This window comes from Excalfactoria chinensis, chromosome 5 (assembly GCF_039878825.1).
Source record: "Excalfactoria chinensis isolate bCotChi1 chromosome 5, bCotChi1.hap2, whole genome shotgun sequence".
Taxonomy (NCBI): domain Eukaryota; kingdom Metazoa; phylum Chordata; class Aves; order Galliformes; family Phasianidae; genus Excalfactoria; species Excalfactoria chinensis.
This window is the reverse complement of record NC_092829.1, coordinates 30,403,261-30,427,309: the sequence shown is the minus strand read 5'-3', so window position 1 is coordinate 30,427,309 and position 24,049 is coordinate 30,403,261. Positions and strand designations below refer to the sequence as shown.

Here is a 24,049-nt window from a genome sequence, read left to right as displayed (position 1 = left end):
CTATTTAAAACCAAGGATGGCCAGGATCTCATCAAATGCAACAGGATACATACTCGGCTGTCTCTTATGAAATAAAGACTTATTAAAAATATCAGCTTAAAACATCACCTGTTCTCATAGCTTAGTCTGAAAATGTCCCTCAATAACTGGAAATTGCAGCAGCCACTGCCAAACAGCTGTTTAATGGGGATATATCATAAGCATGCTATGCAGCTTCAGAGGTTTTGCACTTCTAAGACTTCTTTTATCTGTGGATGACAGCATATTTACTAAGAAAAAGGCTCCACCACACCCCTGAACAAAAGGCATTACCCTACTTTCGGTGAAACTTCAGAGATGGCAACTCAGTCAAGTTCACAAAAGAAGCCAGTAGAAAAGAAAGCCAGTACAAGCTTCCTCCATTCTCTAAGTACATGATGCATGGAAAGCTACTCTACCCCAGCTTCTGGTCACGTTCATACTACTCACCACAAGTCAAGACATGGATATAATAATGCACCACTGTAATGAGAGGCAATATTTAACTCATGTCACAGAACTCTTACCTCTTAGGAATTACAGCTGTGAAGGAAGTACAGGCTTCACTTACAAGCACTGTTTTTAACTACAGTGATACACTTGCTGAGGCCACCTAGTATGGGGGTAGAGGGGAGAAGAACAACACTAGAGAGCCATGAATGAAGTTGTGATACTATTGTGACCCAACCATTGCAGTTAATGCCATTCAAGAGGAAAGTGTTAAGCAATGATCTATTGCTACTTTTACACTGCTTCAGCAAGTACTACACCGGGGACACGATATCACACTAAGCATTGCCAGAGATCTTTCATCTGTCAAGGAAAGACCATGAAGAAACACACAAAAGGTGGCAGAAAAGCTATGGCTCAATGAACACACAGCATTCTTACCACAGTCTTGTCAACTTGTTTGGACTTTTCTAAAAGTTGCACATATACTAACCTCAGGCTGTGAGTCAAATGGAATCTGGGACTCAGACCCACCCAGCTGTAGGAGTAACAAACCACAGTTTCTTATAAAACAAACAAAAAAAGTTATAACTTTATTAGTAGCTTGCCATAAGACTTTAACTTTCAGTAGGAAGGAGGCAGGTTATTCTTTTTTACTCTCAAAGGCCTGCTTCCCCTCCAACAGCTGGTACATTCTCCTCAAGGGAAAGGGGTCAAAACAGAGTAGAAATTCAACACTAACCTGATGTTCCAAGTTTGACAGCGGGACTTAGATAGTCCATATAACACTCCAGAGCTTTCCATCACATTTGACATGTTTACCCATTGTTTGAAAGGCTTGAAAATCCTCTTATGTTACCTGATCACATCCTGTGGCAAGTTGAAGATACTTGACATTCCTCCCCCTCCATTTCCCCACTTTTGGGGCAAGTTCTATAAACATAGCCCCAGATCGACTACAGCAGTGCCAAGTACCATCTGGGAACTTGGAGGAGAACCTTGTGCCATCAGATGGTAGAACAGCACAGGACTTCTAAGAATCATCCCGCCCCATCACCCTAAGAGTCTGAAAGATCTGAAGCCTTGGGACAGGCAGTGAAGAACAAGTTTATTTTCAGTATTATTCCAATGCTGACACTTCCTCTCAGATGAAAATCTAGAGATGTAGGGCAGTTGCTCTGTAAAAGAAAAAAAGTCACTCTAAAATGCTCTAAGAGCTTGAAAAGCATAAGGCACTACAAAACATGGAATGGGCTGCTACACATGGAAAAACACAGAGATCCCCTTTCAAACTCAATTTAAGCACAGACAAGAAAGGAGCCAGAAAAAGCAACCAGTGTGACAAGGAATTCTCAATCAGATTCACAGCTTGGCAGGTTATTCCTGAAAGATTCCAGCACCTATTACTGCCCTGCAAATTTGGTGGACAACATACAAGTTGTTGACAATGAATTTTACTGTGCTTATACTGCTAACATCATTTGCGTTCATGGAGAACTCTGCTCACCTTCTGATAAGCTCAGAGTGAAAAAAATATCAGATCTAAGGCGTGCAACCCTTGTGGGACATCAACAGCAATAGACTTTGAAAGACGCATCCAAACCAACTGACTCAAAGCAACTACAGAAGTTGTGTGGCAGCTTTAGCAACTGCTTTGCCATCTCAGTATTGCTCCTTTGTATCCAGCATGGGAACATCCAAGGCCAATATCAAACAGGATAAACTTAGCAACACAGCTGCAATCAAGCATAGTAAAAACAATAAAATCAGAAGCTGAAGAGTCCGATTCAGTACTTTATCACCACAGTACAAACCTGTTAAAACAACAGTTGAGACCTTCAAAGGATTTCCTCACCTGCCAAATCACAGTTCTATTTCTAGACCTGCGCAGAGGCTTCATGTCACTTTTGCTTTACACACTTCTTAATTAAACAATTGCACATTACAGAAGATAAAGTAGTTGTTTAGATCTGCTGAACTCCTCAGACATCCAGCTGTGTCTGTGCAGAAGCACTACAAAGGAAAGTAACCTCAGATGTTTTACAATTAGCAAATACAAAATGGCAGTAGGCACAACAGGGAGAAGACACCATCCTCAGTTTGTTCAGAAGCTTTGTACTGTTCCTACTGAAGTAAATTAATCACTGGACTCTGAGAAAGACAGAATCAGACAGGTGTTTTGGCAGCTATATATCCACTGTACTAGAGTAAGACAAGGTATTCTTAAAACACTTTTGCTAAGCCTCCTGTTCTCTTCACTGAAGTGTTATTCAAGATCCTAAAACTAGTGATATGAAATCCTTCAGTTCTTGGGATACGGCCTTAGAATGCTGGGGGAAAAGCACTCCAAAGAACACAATAAAGAGATAACATTTTAGGCTCGTTTTGGCCATGCTGAATCTATTTGCAGGTTCTCCAGCTTAAAACACAACCTCAGCAAGGTATGACAACGGGGATTCTCTAGTCCACAAGCACACTTGGATGAGAGTTAGCCTTCAAAAGCTAAATGCATAACCAATCGTTGTTCCTTCATTTACAATTTACTGACTACCACTTCCACTGCTTTTATTAGCTGCTTCCAAATGTAACTGCTCAATTTCCAGTTCAAAGTATTTTATATTAAGCACACAAGAAAGCCATCTTTGAGACACCTTATCAGTATGCTGCACACCAATGCACACACCTTCAAATGGCACAAGTGGCCAATTAATTATATCATTGGTCAGGCAGACTATTCAAGTGGAATTAAAGCATCTAATTAACTTTCCCCAACAACATACTGAATGAAAGTTGAACTACTATAATGTTATTAGAAGCCACAGCAAATTTAAAGATCAGATTTAAAAGCAAGAGTCTTGCAAGCAGTTCTCATCTTGAAAGCTCCTTGAGGCATATTCCAGTTTTAATCCTTGGTAGTGAGTTCAGACAGCCAATTATGCCACCAAACGTCTTTTTGCCTTCTATGCCACACGAATATTGAACTCATCAGGTTTCACTTCTTGAAAGTAAAAGGACAAGCATGATAGCATGCAAGCATCAGCATTCAAAGCTGAGCTGTTTCTTCAGGGGACTAAACTAATTCTTAAGACCTCACATCAGTACTCTGTTTTCCAATACAGAAAACCAAAAGCCTTAACAGCCTACTATTGCTCTTGTACTGTAGATGAAACAGTATGCATATCCTCCAACCATCAGGTTTTGTTTCATGCTGCTGAGGCAGTTTTGCAATACACAATTCTGAATGTCTGTCTTTGCTAACTCCCATTTGAGAATTTGATTCTTCTCTTAAAAGCTCTGTCGCTTACAGAAGGGAACATTGAACCTCTTCTGAAGCGAGTTTCTCAGAGAAGATTCATTCCCAGCCTAAGAGGGCAAAAGTATCTCCAGATCTCACTTATGGAATGCTGGGCATTCTGCAATATTTAAATAATTCAGGTTTGGAAGCATTTCCTGGATGTTTCCCATTGTTCCTTTCCGCAGAGCACAGTTGTGTCTGCAGTATGCACACCTTCACTCACCTCTTCCAGACGCATGAGACACAGAGGTGGTTGGTGGTGTTGATAACCAGACAGCCATTCCTCACATAGTTAAAGCCACTAGAGGGCATTGATATTTGCTCTGAAAATAGGATTCATTGTGAGAGAGAGGCCTTGCCTACACTTTCAGGGGAATTCAGAGAGTTTGGTACTGCCTTTCTCTACCCAAAGTCCTTATCTACCGCTGCACAGATGCCTTAATAAAAGACTTCAGCCTTTAGTTCACATCATCACTTTCAAAGGACAGAAACCATGTCAAACCATATCTTCCCATTCCAGCACACCACTGTATGAACAGGTGAAGTCTGCTCTTTCATTTTTATTTTTTTCTTAATTTGGAAGGCAGGAAGGCTTTCTGAGCATTCTCTGCCCCATCTGCAAACAGCAACACTATCTTCCCTTCTAGACTATGTTCAACATTACTAAATGTTCCAGACCTACTTTCCTCATTTCCATCAAGTTTCCTGTTCACAGTTGCAGTGTGAATGCTATAACATACTGTGTTTATGTACAACCATGACAGATTTTCACTTTCACATACTGCAAACCTAAACAAGGAGAACTGAAGGCCAACTGACACTCCTGAATTAAAATGTAACAGGCAACAGACGAAGGCTGAAAGCCCTGTGCTAACCTGAATCTGCTCACTGTTCTATTTCAAGCAACTACTTACTTATTTGACAAAGTAGAATAAAAAGCAGCTGATAATAACCTTGCACAGGTTGATCATGGAACTTGAAAGTAAAGAGAAAGTACAAGTCAAAAGCCCAAATTCATCTCTGTGCCCTAGCTAGGCTAGATCTAATCCATTACACATACCCAAGGACTCTGTTTCCTTCTTGTTGAGATACACACAGGGCCAAACCCATCCATCAAAACATCTTTAAAATTCAGTTTCCAGTGCACTACAGACAATACTGCCAAGGTCTGAGAAATCACATTCCCCAACATGCTACATTCAGTTTGAAGTGAGAGTACAACTGATAAAGTATGCAAATTTAGAGCATCTCCTGATAGTCCTCTCAGCTCCAGAGCATTGCCTAGTCTTCATGAAGAACTCAAGTGCACATCTTCTACAGTTGCTTCCAAAGGTGGGCATCCTTGCTCAGTTCAACAACACTTGTAGACAAGTCAGATCTAATCCCCACTACTATACCAGACACGAAAGTAAAAGTGCCCAACAAACAGCAGGACAAAATTACTTATAATGCCGAGGCAGGGACATATGAGGTACATCAGATCTCTTTCTGTGATATAATTCTATTAAATGATCCCCAACATCTCCAATCCAGGGGAAGTCAAGATGGTAAGAGTTAATAAACCAGTCTTGGGCAGCAGGTAAAAAGATGGGCTTCTAAAGCAGGAGATGCACCCTACTGCCAGTATGAGTTCTCAGTATCCAAAAAATAAGTTGCAAGGAGCAGATTACTTTTTTTAACTGCTGTGCCTTTAGAAGCAGTTTCAAAAGCTAGCCTTACCTGATTCACTAGTGGGTTGCATAAATGAAACAACTCAAGTACTTCCGTGTGTTTTACCTGCCTGATAACTAGACGTGCTGAGTCAGGACCAGGAAAAGCTTACTTTGTGTCATCCATGCCCACAGCCAGCACAAGCTGGCTATCAGAAACTACAGTATAAGGGGGGTTCCTATCACCTAAAAGCCATTCATCCTTGAAGATAAGTCAATGACTCCACCAAGAGGCTACAGCTGTCCAGACTGCCTCCATTAGCTGTCCTTCACTAACACTTGACTGCCAAGGCAGGTGACTAAATCCAGTTCCAGCCACTCAACCAGCAGGCAAAATTTCAGTGCCAGCCCTGCCACAGAAGCACATGTTCTGCCTGGAGCCCAGCTGTAGCTCGCAGCAGGCCAGAGAAACCAGTTAAACCCATAGAACGGAACCAGAGAACGTGCTCGGACATGATCTTGGCAACCTAAGCCAACAGTATGGATTCAGAATAAATGGTTGCTTACAGGTGGAAAATATAGACTGAAAACAGGCAGCCATTACAGCTCAAAGTACCCAACTCAGCATGCTGCCAGTTGTCCTCAATGGCCAACAACCTTAACTCAAGCTGTAACAGACCATTATTTTTCATAATTGTTTTATTTTTCACTCAAAACTTGTACTTTCCACTGAGTCCTGCCAAAAGGCAGCCAGCAACGCAAGAGGGGAAGTAAAATTTTATTGCTGCTTTAAAGCGTAAGGTCAGTAAGTGCTTGTGAATTACTGCAGTGGCATACCCTTCATTAGGCTTTAGGAGATGAAGGCCTAAACCCTCAGATTAAGGTGACAGAAAAGTCAGCAGAAACTTTTAAAGGTTTGCTTCTATTCTGTTTGGAGCCTACTTGTGACTGGTCTTAGAAAGACAGAATCTAAAAACCAACAAAAACGTTTTACTCTCAAGTAACTTAAAAGTGTCAAGGTAAGTCCAGTATTGGTTTCTGACATGCAGGATATTCAACCGAATAACCCAAGTATCCAGGCCGAAGCTATGCTCTAAATATCAAATCTGTTCAATTATTTCAGATTCCTTCCCACCATGGAGCACCAGCAGTATCGCTTGTCAAGTTTCAGCATCTACAACTTGAGCTTTTGAGATAAAATTAGACTAGTTTTAGCACTATCTTCTGCCTCACTGAATAGCAGTGACATAACTAGCTAGGCTTTCTGCTGGTAAAGGACAAACATGCCTACAGAAGGGAAAGCATAGAAACACATCCAAGCATGCAGAACACCAGAATTTACACAGAGTCTCTTTTAAGCTGCCCAAGTTATAACATCTGGCACTTCCTTCAAAATTACTCAGTACCAAGACCAGTAATAGCACTCCTTCCTCACAACTGTGTGCTCCCTTCCTCTTTTAAAATAAGAGAATAAGAAGTCGATGCTGTGATTTGACTCAGTGATTTAACTGTAACTGGTTACGTGATGTTCCATCTTTATCACAGCCCCTGATCTTTTTCATCTTTTTTCTCACCCAGCCAGGTTGAGGGAGGGTGAGAGAGCAGCTGGGTGGGCAACTGGCCAAGGTCAACCCACTCCCAACAAGAAAGACAGAAGAAACCTCTCCACGTTGCAGATTCTAGGCACCATCCTCACACTTCAGTTAAGAACAGCCCATACCATTTGGCCCTGCTTAATACCACCTTGCTTGTAATTAGATGTGACCGAAACATAAGTGACATAACAAACACAGGGATACCTTGAAACCTGCATTGACAAGTTGGCATAAATGAATGATCCAGTAAATCAAACAAGAAAGGGAACAAGGAAATTAAGTGAATCAAATTATTAATTACATTTAAGTTTAATCTTTCCATAGTGACTGACACCAAGTCATTGGTTCTGAGTTTTGCCTTACTTTCAAGGGAACTGTTGACATTTTAAAGTGATAAAGAAGCATCTGCCTTCTGTTTTCTAGCCTGACAGCTTGTATTGCAATTACCAAAGTGGATTCCAAGCTTCATCTGAGACAGACACTCATCAATTACTTATGCAGCACACTAACAACTGCTTCTTTAGAAGCCTGTAACGTTTGTTGAACCACCGCCATTTGAGTTTTAAAAGTGGAAAGCCTTCCTAATCTTCCTCAGCTTCTACCAAGACTTCTCCCAAAGGGAGAATCACACTCACAGGGAAGCTTCCTTACAGTGCTTACTATCTGAAAGAAGTGGATTCAAACCGCTGAGCAGCCTCTGCATAAAATTTAAGATGTTTCCCTATAAAAGCTTCCTAGGGGCCAGCTGTATGTTTTAGCCACAATGAACTGAGAACAAGATCACAGTGAGTATCATCAACTTCCACCCCAGCAAAATACTAATACAGGCACCTCCCTCCCAGAAGCAGCTGGAAGTTTCCTGATACTTCAGGGATCTGAAGCTCCAAGCCAAGGGATCAAGAATAACAAAAAGCCAAACAGCAGCTAGACAAAGCTTTCAAAGGAGTTGGTACTCTAACCCAGCAACTACTTTGTCAGCAAAAATAAGGGCAGAGCTGAGTCACCAAGAAGAAAGTACTCCCTACTCTGAGAAAAATCCATCCTAATACCCTGTCTCTGGCTATCTCAAGAGGTTTCCTCTGTTAAGAGCCACTGAATACTGTATGCAGCTTAGTACAGGGCATTAATTGAGCAAGCTGCAGTACCAGCATTTTTAATGCTGTCTTCAGTTAGCATCTCACTGCTGAATCCAGTGGTGACTTCATTCAGATGCTTTCTGTAAACAGTGCCTTTACCACTGGTGTCAATCACTTCACAACAAAACCAGTGTGAGTGAGACTTCTATCTTCACATCAGCACCTGCTAGTGGCTTTTGTTTCACTAGCCAGTTCCACTACAGCAATTTTAGATAAGAATGGTTCTAACCATCTGAACACTGGCATGAGATATAACATGATTCTGTCTTCTGACTTGATCCTAATTGTTTGCCTTAGGAAATACATGGATATGCATGAACAGTAGTTTGCCATCTACTAAGAGCTGAAGCACTTGGCTTAGTTTGTTTGTGGTAATCCCTAGGCTTGCTTTCTAGTAAATACTAACCAAAGAGTCAAGCCAAAGATAACGCCCTACTTTGTCCTCTTAATCTGAGGTGACTTCATCATGTCTAACATCTGCCTTCTGGCACTTCCTGAATGTGTGCCTGCATTCCCCATGGCTTCATAGAAGTTGAAGACAAGAAAACAGAAGTGAAAGTCCTCTTTAGTTCTGACACACTTCAATTTACCACTGCATTGAAAAGCTGGCTACTTATATAGCAGAGAAATGTTTATGAAAGCTGAGCAAATTGAAAGAAGGCACACCAGGTGGAAAATATACATGCAGTTTTACTTAGTGTGCTTGCCCCAGTGATTTCCAAAGGAAACAATGAGTGAAGCCTCACCTTTGACAGAGCAACATCTCCAGGTAGAGTTTAGTAAGAACCACCAAGTTAAGAACTGTCTTCCTAGGATAAGAGCAAACAACTACATTGTAGCTGTACAAACTGGTGTGTTACAGACCAGATGAGTCACCGTGCTTTGTCCTACAGTTGCCTTACAGTTAGAAATCTGCAAACCGTTCACTGCAGCATGCTGATGAGCAGCAGCTAGTTTCAGTTCCAGTAATACTGCCAAAATGCTTCAGGTAGTATCTCAGTACAGAAATGCTCAACTTCCTTTTGTTCCCATTCCAGCTAGTTTGGAACTCCTTCAGCTATCTATAGTTAGCAATAAAAATCCTGAAATTGAGACAGTATTCAGTTCTTAGTGAGACAAAGACAAGAAAAGCAGCAGCAGCCAGGTTTGCACATCCATTGTTTCCTGTTCCCCATCCTGTTCACCCTCAAGAGGCACATATACTATTGATACCATGCACAAAACATAGAACTTAACTGACACCATCAGACTCCTTAAAAATAATCCAGATTTTTTGGGTGTACATAACTGATAGATTATAGGTTAATAGAACCATAAAGATCAAGAAAGCTCCTACAATTAGGTTTTAACAACTCCATGAGTTTTAAGAACAGAACAGTCCAAGTCTAGCAAGATAGTTTTCCCTGACAGCATGTTTGTTACCTCAGGGCAAGGGAAAGGACAAAACCTAGCAGCTGTGGAAAATCTAAGTCTTCAGATGCCGTAGTCAGCAACATTCAAACAGCTTTGAGATCAATCCGTCTGCTTGAGTGTAAAAACGCACTCACTGCAAAGAGAATGCTTCTTTGGAAGCCCCTGAAGATGAGCATCTGAAACAAACTCGGACTGGTGTGCTTCCTCATACTGCTGGGGAATAACTTTACCCATCATTGATATGCCACCCCAGCAATGTAGGTTTATGACCACTTCGTAAATGCCTGAAGAAACTGCAGCTACTATCCTTTCCACAGTTCAAGCTTAAATTATGAAGAGCAAAGTAAATGCAAGAGACAGAGCATCCTACCTCAAAACAGCAGACCACCACTGAAGACTGCAGAGGATAGCTTTAACTTTCAAACCCACATCCGAGGATATGACTCCTGGTCTTAAAAATATTGGCTGTATTTGCACAGTAGTAAAGATGGGAGGATACCTCACAGATAGTACCAAGGCAGTGGGATGCTGGCAGCCACCTTGATAAATTCCTCCAATGTTCACCCCTTAATCACAGAAAGGAGCCCCCTTGTTGGGCAGCCCAGCCACTTATTTCACCATTAGATTTTCAATGTTCAGATTGGCAGTATCCATTTTGTCGCCACTTCAGATTTCACTAATAAAGCTGCAGGACAGCACCTCTAGAATAAAGTAAGGCTACTATGAGACACAGCAGCCAGGGGCACCACACACTTTCAGTTATGAAATAAACCCACGGACTTGTACACACATGCAGTGCATTTATGATATCCTATCTCATGGCAACAGCTTTCAGAAGTTAAAGCACTAGCAGGACCGTTTTCTGCATACGACAACTTTCAAGCACATTCCAGATGCACTGCATCTAAACGAGACGAGAGCAAAAGCATGAAGAACCCAACTGGCTACAGTTTATTACAGAAGCAGCAAGAAACAGCAGCAATGGTGCAGTACTATCTTACACCAGATCCTTAGATCTCCAGAATTGTGCAGCAAAATATATATACATATATATATATATATATATAAAAAACATCAAAAAAACCTCACACTGACTGTGTTCCCCTTGCATATCAGTCTTTAAGGACTTAGGCATATTTTACTTCCTCTGAGACATGAGCACATTAAATCTGCCTTTCCTTTACAAGTTCAGAAGATTATCCTCTAGTATTCTAGACACAAATTTTAGAAAGCTATTTCTGCACGTAACTTATCCACTTCTGCAATACCTGCCCACTCACTCCTAAGAGCAGAGCAATAAAACAAATGCAAAACACCAGACAAGAGCCAAGAAGAGTTACCACCATTCTGGATGGTAACTAGACCCAAATCAGAAGTAGCTACTTGGCTCATTCAGAAATCCCTTTACCTGGCCAATATTCACAAACCCCAACTCATTTAACATCCTCCATGTGGAAATCACACCTAAGAGCTTCTGACTTCTTAGTTCTCAGTTTGTATCTCATTCCACCAAGTATTTGTTTAAGCCTAAGTGTAGACTACATGTAAATCAGCTTCAAAGAAACAGGAAAGAAAATGGTTTGATATACAAACTAGAGTAGGCTCTTTAATCTTCATGATACACAAGGGAGCCTGGACTGCAATAGAAGATTATCATCCTATCTGCCTGTGACAAGAAACCAGTACACAGAGAAAGAAGATCTAAAGATAGCATACATCTGAACACCTTTTCTAGGCATATGTCCCCGTTGTACATTAAAGGATATCACTACCTCTACCAGGTGTTCTCACTTGAACATGCTTCCTTGTCTACTTGATTCTTACTTTACTCCCCTCCACGTAAGACACAGCCACACCACGCTTCTGCAGCTTAAGCATAAGTCCACTCAGTTTCATGTCTTCAGTGAAACACCACATTAAGACTACACCGGATGGTTTTAATTTGTTGGAGTATCAAACTCTGAAGCACTAAATCTTAAACAGAAGCATCAGACAATATCACACTTCATGTTCTCTGTGTAACTAAAGACTAATACTCCTTAACTCAGTATTTTGGAACTCCAGAAAAGTACAACAGCAAGCACTGTAAAATACCCAATAGCAAGCAGAAGTGCAGCAGACCAGTTGTTGGACTTCTCATCAAAAGACAGGCTATGGCTTCCTCAAGCAATTTAAGTGATTGATCTCAGTCACAGAGCAGGGAAGAGAACAGGGATGGATAACATTTTCCACATTCCTTCTAGTCTGTGACCCAGCTAATGGTAACTGGGGTCTGGTAGCCAAGAGAAACTCTGAAACCAAATCTGCCCACTAAGTGGTTGGAACCTCTCCTCCCTATTTGAGGGATCAGCACTGCCCTCTGGATTTGATTCCAACTATCATTAACTGGACTAGTGGCCAAGAACAACCTTGAGAAAGCAAGTTATTTCATCTGTCCTACTTCCCCATCTTCCTTATTCTTATGTGCTTTTCCCTTCCATTTCCTATGATTCTTTCAAGCTCACCCATGAGATAGCCCTTCCTTTTAACACCTCACACAAACAAAGATCAATGCATGCAGATTGCTTCTAAGCCAATACCAAGAAACCCAGTTTACAAAACAATGGCACAAGGTCTGGGTTTGTACCAAAGTAATGCAAAGCACTTATGCAGTACTGTTCTCCTCACATTCATCCATGTTCTTCATTCTGAGGCAGTAGTTGGTCCTTAGGAACTCCAGCCCAAAAGAGCAGTCAGCCTGCACACTGATGGCAGAGCAAGTTATCCATCTACTCTTAGCAGTTCCTGCATGGAAGGAACACCACTTGCATATAGGAATCCACCAACAGCACTGGTAGGTTGCTACTTGACAAAGCCCAGTCAACTTTTAATGGTAACTAGTGTTATTTCCCCATCTCTAGTCAAAGATGCTTCCCCTCAAGGTCCAAGCTTGATCCCATTTGACACCTTCTCCACTGCACAACTACATGCCTCTCCAGATGAGAGCACTTGTCAGAAGATTATCAAAGGTATCTGGCTCAGCCATGAAGCAACGGGATGCAAAAATGCACAAGTCTACTGAAACAGGCTACAGCTGGGAGGTCACCACAGAAGAGACTGACAGTGTGGGCAGCTGTAGGCTCATAGAGGCTTCTACACCTCTGCTCTGGAGACAGAAGCACCACTGCCTCAGAGATGCTATTATGGGAAACATCAGACTGAATCCCATTCCTTCCAGCTGGCCCTGCCAATCTTGACCTTCACCGTATCTTAGAATGGTCACATAGACTAGAGCAAATCCCTTTACATGCTATAGCTGGTTTCCTCCATCATCTCTCCTCACCCAACAGGGATGCACTTTCAGTGTGTAAACCTCTTGATCAGGTAGCACAGGTCTCCCTAAGAGTAACTTAAGCAGGGGAGCACAACAGCCGTTGTTTGTTGCCTTCACAGAAGAGCAGACAGCATTCATGAGTGGGCAGGCCTTCTATGCAAGGTAATGTCTCCCTCAAACAAGCAGACAATTCTTCTCAAATGCACCATCTACAACGTTAACGCAAGAGACCAAGTTGCACCAGGAGGCTACCGTGATAAAGAAAGCACAATCCCTAACAGGAGCCACGAGCCTAGTTTCAAGGCAAGGCCTGGTCCTTAGGGACATGACTTGGGTTGGCTGCTCTCAGACTGAAGAACCACCCATTGCCCACACAAGGCCATGTACAAAGGACTCCTTTGTACAGTGGGGTGGTTATTTCCACCACTTTGAGCAGAAGTTTTACTCTGGTGTGACTAGCTACTCCTCCCTATGGTTTCTCTCCTGCAGCTACAAAGCCTCCCAGAAAAGAAGGCAGAGGTGATTATCACACAGCCCACCACCAGAAAGGCCTAAGAGCCAGAGTGCCCTGCTGCCCTGCCAGCACACACAAGCCCAGAAACCATCGCGTGCAGACAGCTTCACATGAAAACTGCTCAGTGCTAACTGTTAGCATGAGCCTGTCAGAAGAGGGAGACAGCCGCATACACAGCCAACACATCTCAGCAATCTCTCTGCAGCAAACATTTCACACATGCTACCCAGAAAGCTCCAGCACAGAAGCAAATCCCTTACAGCAATGGCAGCCTTGTGCTGTTTGGGCAAGAACCTAACAAATGGAAAACTTCTCACAAAGAAGAATAGCAAATTTAAAACCCTACCAATTCTGTGATAGTAGTTAAACTTGAAAGCTAACAAAAAAGAAAAAAGGCAGCTTCACAGTTCAAGCTGCAAGTTACACCTTTTACTCCTCTGCCTGAGCTTCATTTGAGAGCAAAGCATCAAGCTTTGTCCATCACACACATGAAGCACAGTGTGAGCTCCACTGCACTGCACCATTCCTGGACACTGTATCACCAGAGTCTTCATGGAATCCACCAGTGGAGCTCTGAAAGGGAAGCTTTTAGGCCCTCACACAAGTGTGACAGTCAGTGCAGTAGCTCCCAGATTTAGCTTTAGTTTCACCTGTACTGCCTCAGCATTCAGCCTTTAATGTCAGCATGAAGTTTATTGTGCAACACTTAAGTATATTGTTGGATATGTCGGCCTCAGAAGAACTGGGGATTCAGCAGCCAAGTAAGAGACAAATGAGTTTTTGTTTGGGTTTTTTTCCCCAACAAAGTGATGTCGCAATTAGCTTAAGATGGCAGGATAAGAACATCTAAGATATTTAAACAGCAGTATTAGTATTTCAGCACTACTGTACCACTGAAATGAAGTTTACAGTCATCTTACCAATTGCTTCAGGCCATCTAGAAATAAAAGAAGCCAAGACAACATCTGTTCTGCACTGATGGTTGCAAAGATTATCTTAGCACATGACTTGCGTTAGAAACTTGAAAACTAGCCCAAGAGGCTATCACTATAGATGTTCCACAGCTGCAGAATTTGCTGCCACCACCAGCATAAGTACACGAGCAGTTTCTTTTTTACATAAAATCTTATGCTGGCCAGAAATCTTTCATTAGGAGCAGAAGTAATTAACATGAGTATTCTTGAAGCCAACTCAGAAGCTCAAGAAGTTAAAACACACTAAGTCTATACAGAACAAGTTGTATCCTATAACTCTTTCTTGCCTAGAACAGGACCCAGTGTTCTAATAGTGATATACTGTAATTTTTAATACTTCTCCTGTTTCTCAGCACAGCTGCAAAATTTATTAAAAAAGCAAGTCAGATCAGCTTCTTTGATAGTTTGCAGGGAATTTGGCTATCTAACATAAAAGGTCCAAGTATGAACAAGGAAAGGGAGAAAAATCATTACTAGTTTCATATACAATTACAGCTTCTACTTAGGCAAGAACAACTATTACCCAGACAGAACAGAATCAACTCCAACCAAAAGCTATGAATAACAAACCTGTCCTGATAGGTGATGCTTTTCTAGGCACTTGCCTCGAGTACTTATTCCTTCACTGAAACACTTCCTCTGTTACTCATCAGTTTAGACTGTTGCAATGCAATGATTCAAGCTCAAAACAAGCACCAAAATTCAGTTACTGGAAGCCCATTCTATCACTCCTCTAGATCTCCTTTACACATTTTGCCTTGTATTTTTATTTTACATCTTTCTCCTATTTCTTCCTACCCTGAAGAAAACACTGTCCCTAATTTCAGTAGGGCACGCACAGGACACCTGTTCTGCAAAGCCCTACCAACAGTGTTGCTGTGAGGGCACAACAGAACAGTTTCCTCAGCACTACTTGCCAGGCTGCTTACTCCTCCAGGGGAAATGGCAGCACTGCAAGAGCCTTTGAAGCCTTTTTTTCTTTATTTATTTATTTTTTTTACTAAGGTACTCCTGTGAGGCTGTAACTAGTAACCACCTGTAGAAAGGGAGTTCACACTGCTTTATGCTACTCCAGTTTACACTTTGGGACATGCAGATACCTTCAGAGTTTCACTATTTACTGTCTTCCCTTTACAGCATCACCAAACTGAAGGTGGTTCCCCTTAATTCAAGCCAGAATCCCTTTATCGTGGAGGGATATATAGAGTTTCCATGCATAAAGCTATGAGGAAATTTATAGCTATCGCTTTCCCTTCCCATTTCTTAGTCCTTTTCATCACTGGGGAGATGCAGACCCCCCACCTTCCACAAATTTGAGGTCATTCCTAGCTTCTGATTGCTGCAGTTACATTCTGCTGCAAGCACCCACCATTTTCCTATTCTAGCACTTGTTACTACTGCTACTAATAGCCCTGTTACAAATGGAGCAGGTTCGCAATTGTCAGGATTCAGACACAAAAAGGAGGGAGCCTACAGGAAACACAGCTCTATCTTTCTGAACTAGAAAGCCAAAGGTCACAATTCATTGTCCAGATGGGGAAAATAGAGCTTAGTGGCATTATGTATTTAATCTGCCATGAGAGAGCGCTACCCAAATTTATCACACAGTAGGAGATGCAAGAGCCAGCACAGTCAAGCTCCCCACATTTCCAAGCCAAGCTGTGGGGTCAAGGAGAAGAAATGACAAATCTTGGCTTGACACACAATTCCACATCTCATGCCAACAGAGAGAAAGAAGCATGCAAGAAGGGAATGTGAATAGAAAGTAAAGCCTCATTATCTTTTTCCACAAGGCGACATTCTTCAGACACAAAATATGCACAACAAAAGTAGAAGTGATCGAGCAATTGCTTAACGCAGCAGACAACTTCCTAGAGCCTTCAAGTAAGGAAGAAAATCACAATAACCTTGGACTTCCAAGTTATTTCTAGGGCATCCAAGACATCCAACTTCCTATGGGGATTTACTTAGAACATTTATTAACTGTCAGTACAGCAGATGTACAAAAGCCAGATGTTCCCTACAGGTCATTGACACTTTCCAAGCCTAAATTGATTCATGTCCCTGCTCAGCTTTAATCTAAGAAGAAACATCAAGCTTTGAACATCTTTTGAAAGCCAGAGGTACCTCAGCAGGCCAGTGGCTATCAGCTGCTCTTGTAATTTACCTTTGCATCCAGTCACCTCACTTCACCTGAAAGTCTGCTCTTGCACTGGCACAAGAAATATACATCTGCCTGTTTCTCTATGCTACCCTTCACTTTTCACCATTTTCAGCCCAGAAAAGAGGAGGCTGAGGGGAGTCCTCATGGCAGCCTACAGCTCCTCACAAGAGGAGCAGAGGGGCAGTGCTGATCTCTACTCCACAAAGAATGGCATAGAGCTATGTCAGAGAAGAGATAGGTGGGTACTGGGAAATGTTCCTTATCAGAGTTGTGTGCATAGGACAGGCTCCCCAGAACAGTGGGCATGGCCCTAAGATGCTGGAGCTCAAGGAGCTCTTGGGCATAGAGTTTGAATTCTGGGTGGTGCTGCATGGAGCTGGGAGCTGGACTCAGTGACACTCATGGGTCCCTTCCAACACAGGATATTCTATGATTCTACGAAGCAGATCATACCTCTCTACTTAATACATTCAGTGACATGGCTGGATGCCCAGGTTAGCAGAACACTGCTGTAGTAAAGGGGAAATGCAAGGAGAAAGATCAAGAACCTGTTACAAGTATCACTGCTGTTCACTTAAACTAATTGAGAAGAGTTGGATTACATGAACAGTTCCCTTTTTTTGCATCAAATCATTTGCTGGCCAGTACTTTCCCTGCTGTTTACCTTTAAGAGCATTTGAGTTCGCATGCACTGAAGTTCTAGTGCCTACCATACAAAAAAGAAACAGCAAGAACATGTAAATATCACTCCTAGCAGTTGAACGCCTCCACAATTAGATGCCAGGACTGCAACACTGACCCCAGCTGTCAGGGAGGGTTTCTGAGGGGAATATAGTCCTAAATGCAAGTCCCTCTGAGAAATAGTGGTGTAATTCTAGGTGATCATCATAAACCAAACAATAATAATAATAATTCAGAACTTTCTTATGTGCATGGGAATCTATAGCATAGCACCTTCACACTGGGTAACAGTTTCACTGGCAGTGCCTAACTACAAGAAGAGATTAAGCCCAGGGATCTATCAACGTGGTTGCAAATGATTGTGCCAAACTGCATACTCGTAAGCAGGACACTTGGCAGCATGAAAAGAGGTTTCACACACAGAGCATCCTGGAAGTGCAGAGCTTTCCACTACAGAGCTCTGAAGTTAAAACTTAAAGGCAGATCTTACTGCAGAACCACAGACAGTGGTACCCACTTCAGCCAACCTCCTTCCCCTCAGTCACAAAAGAGGGAAGAGCAAAGTCATTCCATCATTTCAAGCAACAAGTAAATAAGAAGTCTTTTGTATTTGGAACTGTATTAAGGGAGCTGAAGTAGCTCCCATTCCAAAGATGACACAGCACATGAAGCAATTAAACTGCCCTGCATAGCACCATATGTAAAAGTAGCCTATATAGAAACCATTTGATAGACAGGCTAGCCGCACAGTCCTGCACTGCCACTTGGATACAATTTTATTCTTTGTTTCAGATGCTTCTTATAGAAGCATTCAGATACCAGTGCTGATTTAGGGCCCTAGTCACTCTCTCCTATCACCTCAAAGCTCCTCAAACATGGTTCCACTCCAGCCTCAAGGTTTAGTTTTGCTATCAGGTAATAGAGATACATGTGTGAGCACCCCACTGGTTCCCCATCCTTCAAAACAGGTCCCTGAGGAATTACAGCACACACTAAATCTAATCTGCCACTTCCTAACAGCTGCTGTTACACATCTGGCCATAAAAGAGACTATAGCTGAACACCAGGACGGCACAGCAGCCAGCACGCTTTCTGTGGTCCTGAGAAGCACATAACTACCCTCACGGTCAAACAGCAGCTCTAACAAACTAAAGCACTGTGCTCAAATCCCTTATTGTTATATTCCGTCTGAGTAGGGATTCCAAAGCCTTCTGATCTTGCTTAACCATGGTAGAAGTTAATTAAGTACTGCATTTCATAACACTTCAGACTGATGGGTCAAGAATGCACATGGCCAGTGCATCCAACACGCCTGCAGAGAGATCGAGTTTTTCCACTTACCCAGAACTATGTCCTTATTGCAGCCTTGGCTAAGGAACAGCTACTGGTGTGCAGCTCTAACAGAGAGCTCTCCCGCTATCCCGGCACGGTGCTGCGGCGGTAGCGCACTGGGAGGACCATATTTAGAAAAGATGCTGTGTTCTCCCCCAGAGCAGTGTAATTGTACGCTAAGTGAAATTAACAGCCCCAGCAAGAGGCAGACATCGTCAGATTAAAAAAAAACTGAGCTAGGCTCCTACAGGGAGCAGTCTGGGCCGAAGGCATCTAGCTTTATTGCTGGGATTCATTTAATCCCTTCTTGGAAACATTATGAAAAAGTCCCGAAGCTACACTCTGGGATCGCTAACCGCGGGATGGGCAGCGTAAAGCTCAGCTCGCTCACGCCTCCCTCCCTCCCGCACCCGACCCGACCCTCACACCGACGGCCGCACGCCCACCGGTACCCAACCGAACGCGGGGGTCCCCGGAGCTACGCGCCCGGCGCGGGACCCGCCGCGAGGCTCCACCTGCGGCGCTGCCGGTGCCGAAGGGAGCGGGGCGGCTCACTTACCCGGGGCCCCGCGGCTCGGTGGCCGCCACCCTGGGGCAGATGCGCCAGCAGCAGCGCCAGCAGGAAAGGGCGAGCCCCCGCGCCGCGCCAGGCCCGGGGCGGCATCGTCCCTCGGGGCGGGCGGCGGAGGTGCGGAGGCGGCGCGGCGGAGCTCGGCAGCCACCGCAGGCTGCTCTCCCGGACGGCCGCCCCTGGGCCCGGCGGCGGCGTGTCCGTGGGCGGCGGGCGGTACCCCGGGTCGGCTCTGCCCCTCCCGGCGCGGCAGGTTACCCGCCTCGGCCATGGGGATGCCCGTTATAAAGCCGCGGCGGGGCGGGGCCGGCCGGCACGGAGCGGGGCGCGCGCCCATCGCAGCGCAGCCGCCGCGGGCCGGAGCCAATGGCCGGGCGGCGGGGTCCTGCGCTCCGCCCTGCTGCCGGGTTCGAGGCGGGCGGCGCAGGTTGGCCCCAGGCGGCGCGGAGCTGGAGACGGGGGCGGCACCTGAGGCTCAGCCGTGCAGCCGGGGCAGCCCCGTGCGGGCAACTGACAGCGGAGGAGCCGCGGGTCTCCCTCCTGCTCACCGGCCGCCGCCCCCCTCTCGGCTCGGCCGGGGGATCACAAAATCGTAGGGACCTCTGGAGGTCGCCCGGTCCAACCCCTGCCTGCTAAAGAGGGTCTCCTGCAAGCAGGTCGCACAGGAAGGCGCCCAGGCTGGTGTTGAATGTTTTCAGAGGAGGACGCCACAGCCTATCCGAGCAGCCTGATCCCGTGCTCTGAACCTTCACAGTAAAGTTGTTTTTCTTTTTTTTACTTGTGTTCGTACGAAATTTCCTGTGCTCCAGTTTGAGCCCATCACCCCTTGTCCTGTCAGAGAGCACCACCAAAAAGAACCCGGTCCCATCCTCTTGACTACTGCCCATTAGATATCTGTAAGCATTGATAAGATCACCTCCCTCTCAGCCTCATCTTCTCCTGGGTGAACAACCTCAGATCTCTCAGCATTTCCTTGTAAGGGAGATGCTTCAAGCCCCTCAACATCTTTATGACTCCATAGAAATTCCCCATCTTTTTGGTACTGGGGAGTCCAGAAGTGGACACAAGACTCCAGGACAGAGAAGAGAACTTTCATGCTGGGGTTCAGGGCATGACTCACAGACACAGGCAACCTGTCCCTGAAGAGCCTCACTGCCTTCCCAAGCATGGCAGCACCATGCCATTCTCACTGTCACTCTGCATTGCTCAGGACCACCTATTGGCCCCATCCAGAAGGTGACACGACCCTTATTCTTAATTACATACCTTGCACCTAGAAAATTATCCTGAAGCCAGCTCTGATGTCTCTCAAGACACTAAGCCCCTTCAGGCTGCATATGGGACTCAGTGTGCCCCTGCACAGCCAGGAACTAAATGGGAAGCATGGGTAGAAACATGCGCTGCATCGCACAACAGCACATAGGTGCAGCCCCAGAGAAAACAGAGCTGCATCTGTGGGCAAGACCTGGGAAAAAAGAATTGTTGCCTGAAAAGGCTGGATCCTGCCTCAATGCAATTCTGATGGATCAGCTTGTGAGAGAAGCAGTGTTGTGGCAGTGCAATGGAATCTGGCTGTACCTGGAGACCTGAAATACAAACTGGCTGTATTTGGAGACCCTGGGCAGTGCCAAGCCCATGTCCACCTGCCAGCTGAGGGACAGATGTCCCTCAGGAATCCCTGCACTTACATCCAGTCCTTCATTTTTAAATGACAAGTGTGGGTTTGGTTGCAGGCATTTCATACATTAATGTTCATGGGAAGACACTGCTTCACACACAACAGTGATAATAGCTTTTGGTAGGACAAACTCCTTGTGGTCTTTTGGAAACACAAGACATGTAGTTTCTTCATACAAGACATGTAGCTTTCCTTACTCAGTGGCCATACCAGAGCCAATACACTTACACTTGTAAAAATTCCCTAGAGTGTATCCGCTAGGTATGGGGAGGGGCTGCTACGCCCACACCAAGAACCTTGTTACACAGTAGAAGTCATACCATTCTGGCATCTTATCAGAGCAAAGCAGAGTGTTTAGCCATAGCGGTTGCTTTAATCTTTTTTTTTTTTTTTTTTTTTTTTTTTTTTTTTTTTTAATATGTGTTTTAAAACATCACTATGTAACATTTTGTCACTAGCCTAGGCAGGATTAGCCGTTTGTTACTCACACGGATCTCTGCCAGTATTCATTATTCTTGGCTTGCTGATCTCTCTGGAGCTGCAAACACAGCGCCCTGCACAAGCCTACTGGTGTACCTTAGTCCTAACCCTCACCACTCTCTGCTCTCCTGGTCCAAAACTTTGCCAGCTCTGCGGTATCCTCTGATTTTCCATTTCAAAGACTCTCTGATGCACACCTGAGATTCTGCCATTCCACATGACATGAACAGAGACTTTGAGGGGAAGAGATGGGTGAGAGCTAGGAAATCTGAGTGTCCTCACGGACAAGTTATACCACTGCACACCTGGCACCTGTGGAAAGAGGCAGAATCTAGCATAGTTTTGTTGAGGTGGGGATCCAACCACAGCATCAAGTACTGCATCACCTCTAGTGTTGAGTCTTGGTTAAATTCCAGTCCAAATAATATCTCACTTGCCTGCAACCCCCTCTCCAACTTTGTGGGGAGTTTTACTTGCACCTAATCTACTTGGGATGCCTTCACGTATTCTTTGCCACTTGCACTTTAAATGTGGCTGCATTTCTTTGGTGTATTTTCCACAGATAAACGAATGGATACCAGGACTTCTCTGCTAAATAAATGCTCATTATCTTAACAAAAAGAAGTGATTGTTCTCCCGTTCCCTAATAGAGTACCAGCCACACTGGACACCTAGGCTTCGGTGCCTACATGACCTGGACACCAGCTGAGTCAAACACCAAATAGGAGTTGCAGAGAGGGACAGAGATCTCCAGTAGCTGAATGGTTTGATGACTTTGTGGCCAAAGCTGTATATAACCATAAAGCATGTATCGGCCTTGAACAACAATCCCATGACCAGCTGTTTCTCTTTAAGAACATATATTTTCTCTGCCAATAGAAACTGCATTAGTGCAAAAACTAGGTCTAAAGGGTCTCCACAGCCTGGTTACACAATCATTAAATGTCACTCAGCTGTACTGAACCCAAGAGCCATCCAGGAAGATGTTCAGTCACATTTTAGAGGCAGCTCAACTCACTTTGTTTAGTGGTGAATCACATTAACTCCTGGAAATGAAACTCTTCAGCTAACCTGTCTGTCTTGGCCACCACTGTCATGGCACAAATGCCATGCTGATGAGCCAAGAGGAAGATATTGTCCAAACACAAGAGGCACAGGGTGCCTCAGCTTCTCCCTACCATCACCCTGAGGCTGCAGTGCCAAGCACTGTGTTGGCACAGAGCCATCTCAGTCATGGGTGTCTCACCAGCAAAGAACTTGCCTAGGGTGATTAACTGAAAACTACAAAGAGAGAGGGGCACAGAATGAGAAGTTGTTCTTCATGTCCAGGCAACCAAGTGCCAGACCCGACATTCAAATGCTGCCGAGCCAGATGTGAGCCCAGCCGTAATGAATTCAGCTACATGATGCTGCTGGAGGTAGCACCGAGACTGATAACGTTTGGGCTTGTTGCATGCATCAGATACAGCCTACAGCTTGCACTGTTGAAGATTTACCCCGACATGTGCCCGTGTGTGTTGGTGATTAATATCTTGTTGCCATAGTGCATGCATATCACATGCACCACCACAAACCCATGGCACAAGATGTATATATTGGTGGTCTTGACAACTGTTCAGGGAGAAACAGTTGATTGCCATGATTATTTGCCTTTGCTTCTACATGTCCTCGGATGAGGTTCAGAAGACTGCTGTCCTGTTTTGAACAGTATTGGCACCACAACAGAACTGTCACGGGATCTGCTTGCCACAGCTTCCATCAAAGAATATATCCTCTCCTGCATATGCTTAGCAGAAATGATTACTCACATTTTCAATAAAGAATAATTTACTGCCTCCAAATATGAACAAGTTGCATTGACGGAATCAAATTAATGCAACTGGTTCTTCCCTAAGTGGATGTTACAATCACTCCTCCAGAAGGTCTCGATTTAGCTCCTTTTTGTCAAAAAAGAAGTAAAGAGGAACAAGAGGGATTTGCTGCGAGTTTGATTTGTTGTTAGTTGTAACAATGCAAAACTTAGAACTATATTTTTGTACATTATTTTTATCAAATAGTCTGAGTAATAATATCCCAAGAATTGGCCATTCCTGCCAGGGCAGGATTGCTGAGAACCCACAGCAGCAAAAGAGCTTTTTATTATATGCTGAACCTCTGCAAACCTCTATAAGGGCAGCCCAGAACAAAGACTGAAGAGCCACATTTAAGCATGCCCATGAGCCTAAGCAGGCTGGAATAGAAGCTGCAGGATGACAGTCTGTGCAATCAGCCTAAAATGAGGTAAAGTATCATTTCCCTATCATCTCGACACAGGTTGACTATTGGGATAGTGGGGAAGAGGGAATATGACCTTTAGGGATATGAGTCTGGAAATTAAAAAAGAAACAAACAAACAAACAAGCAAACACTGGATTTGGAAGGAGTCGAGTCCCAGCACATGGCAGTGTTACAGCACCATCCCGCTGTTAGCACACCTGCCACTGCAAGAAAAGCATTCACACCTCTTTAGATGTAGAAGCACATCGCTGCTAACACGTCTTGGGGTGGACTTGCTGGATTATATCAACAACAACAACAACAGAGTCTCAACTTCTTCTGAAAGCTAATTACCTGCATGCCTGATTGTAACAGAAACCTTGTCAGTAAGCATTCTGTTGGGCTTTTCATCCCTGAAACTCTTGGCAGAGTATTCACTAATACTTGAACAAAGAGTTTCTCTAAAAATATGACAAGATAGCAGGTATTTTTCCATGAAAGTCATCTAAAGTCCACTACTTTATTTGCTA

The 24,049-nt window shown here is 44.1% G+C and overlaps 1 protein-coding gene across 5 annotated transcripts in view; it reads right to left on the bottom strand.

Annotated features, from left to right (window-relative positions):
- Positions 1–24,049, bottom strand: part of SMOC1 (SPARC related modular calcium binding 1) — a 153,891-nt gene that overhangs the window by 98,317 nt on the left and 31,525 nt on the right. For 4 of the 5 annotated variants that reach the window (XM_072338513.1, XM_072338510.1, XM_072338511.1 and 1 more), the window contains exon 1: positions 19,094–19,348. The exons of the other annotated variant lie outside the window; for it this stretch is intronic. In XM_072338513.1, the coding sequence (XP_072194614.1) occupies positions 19,094–19,198 (105 nt within the window). In that variant the 5' untranslated portion in view covers positions 19,199–19,348. Of the gene's footprint in view, positions 1–19,093; positions 19,349–24,049 lie in introns of those variants that run through there. 5 annotated transcript variants of the gene reach the window in all.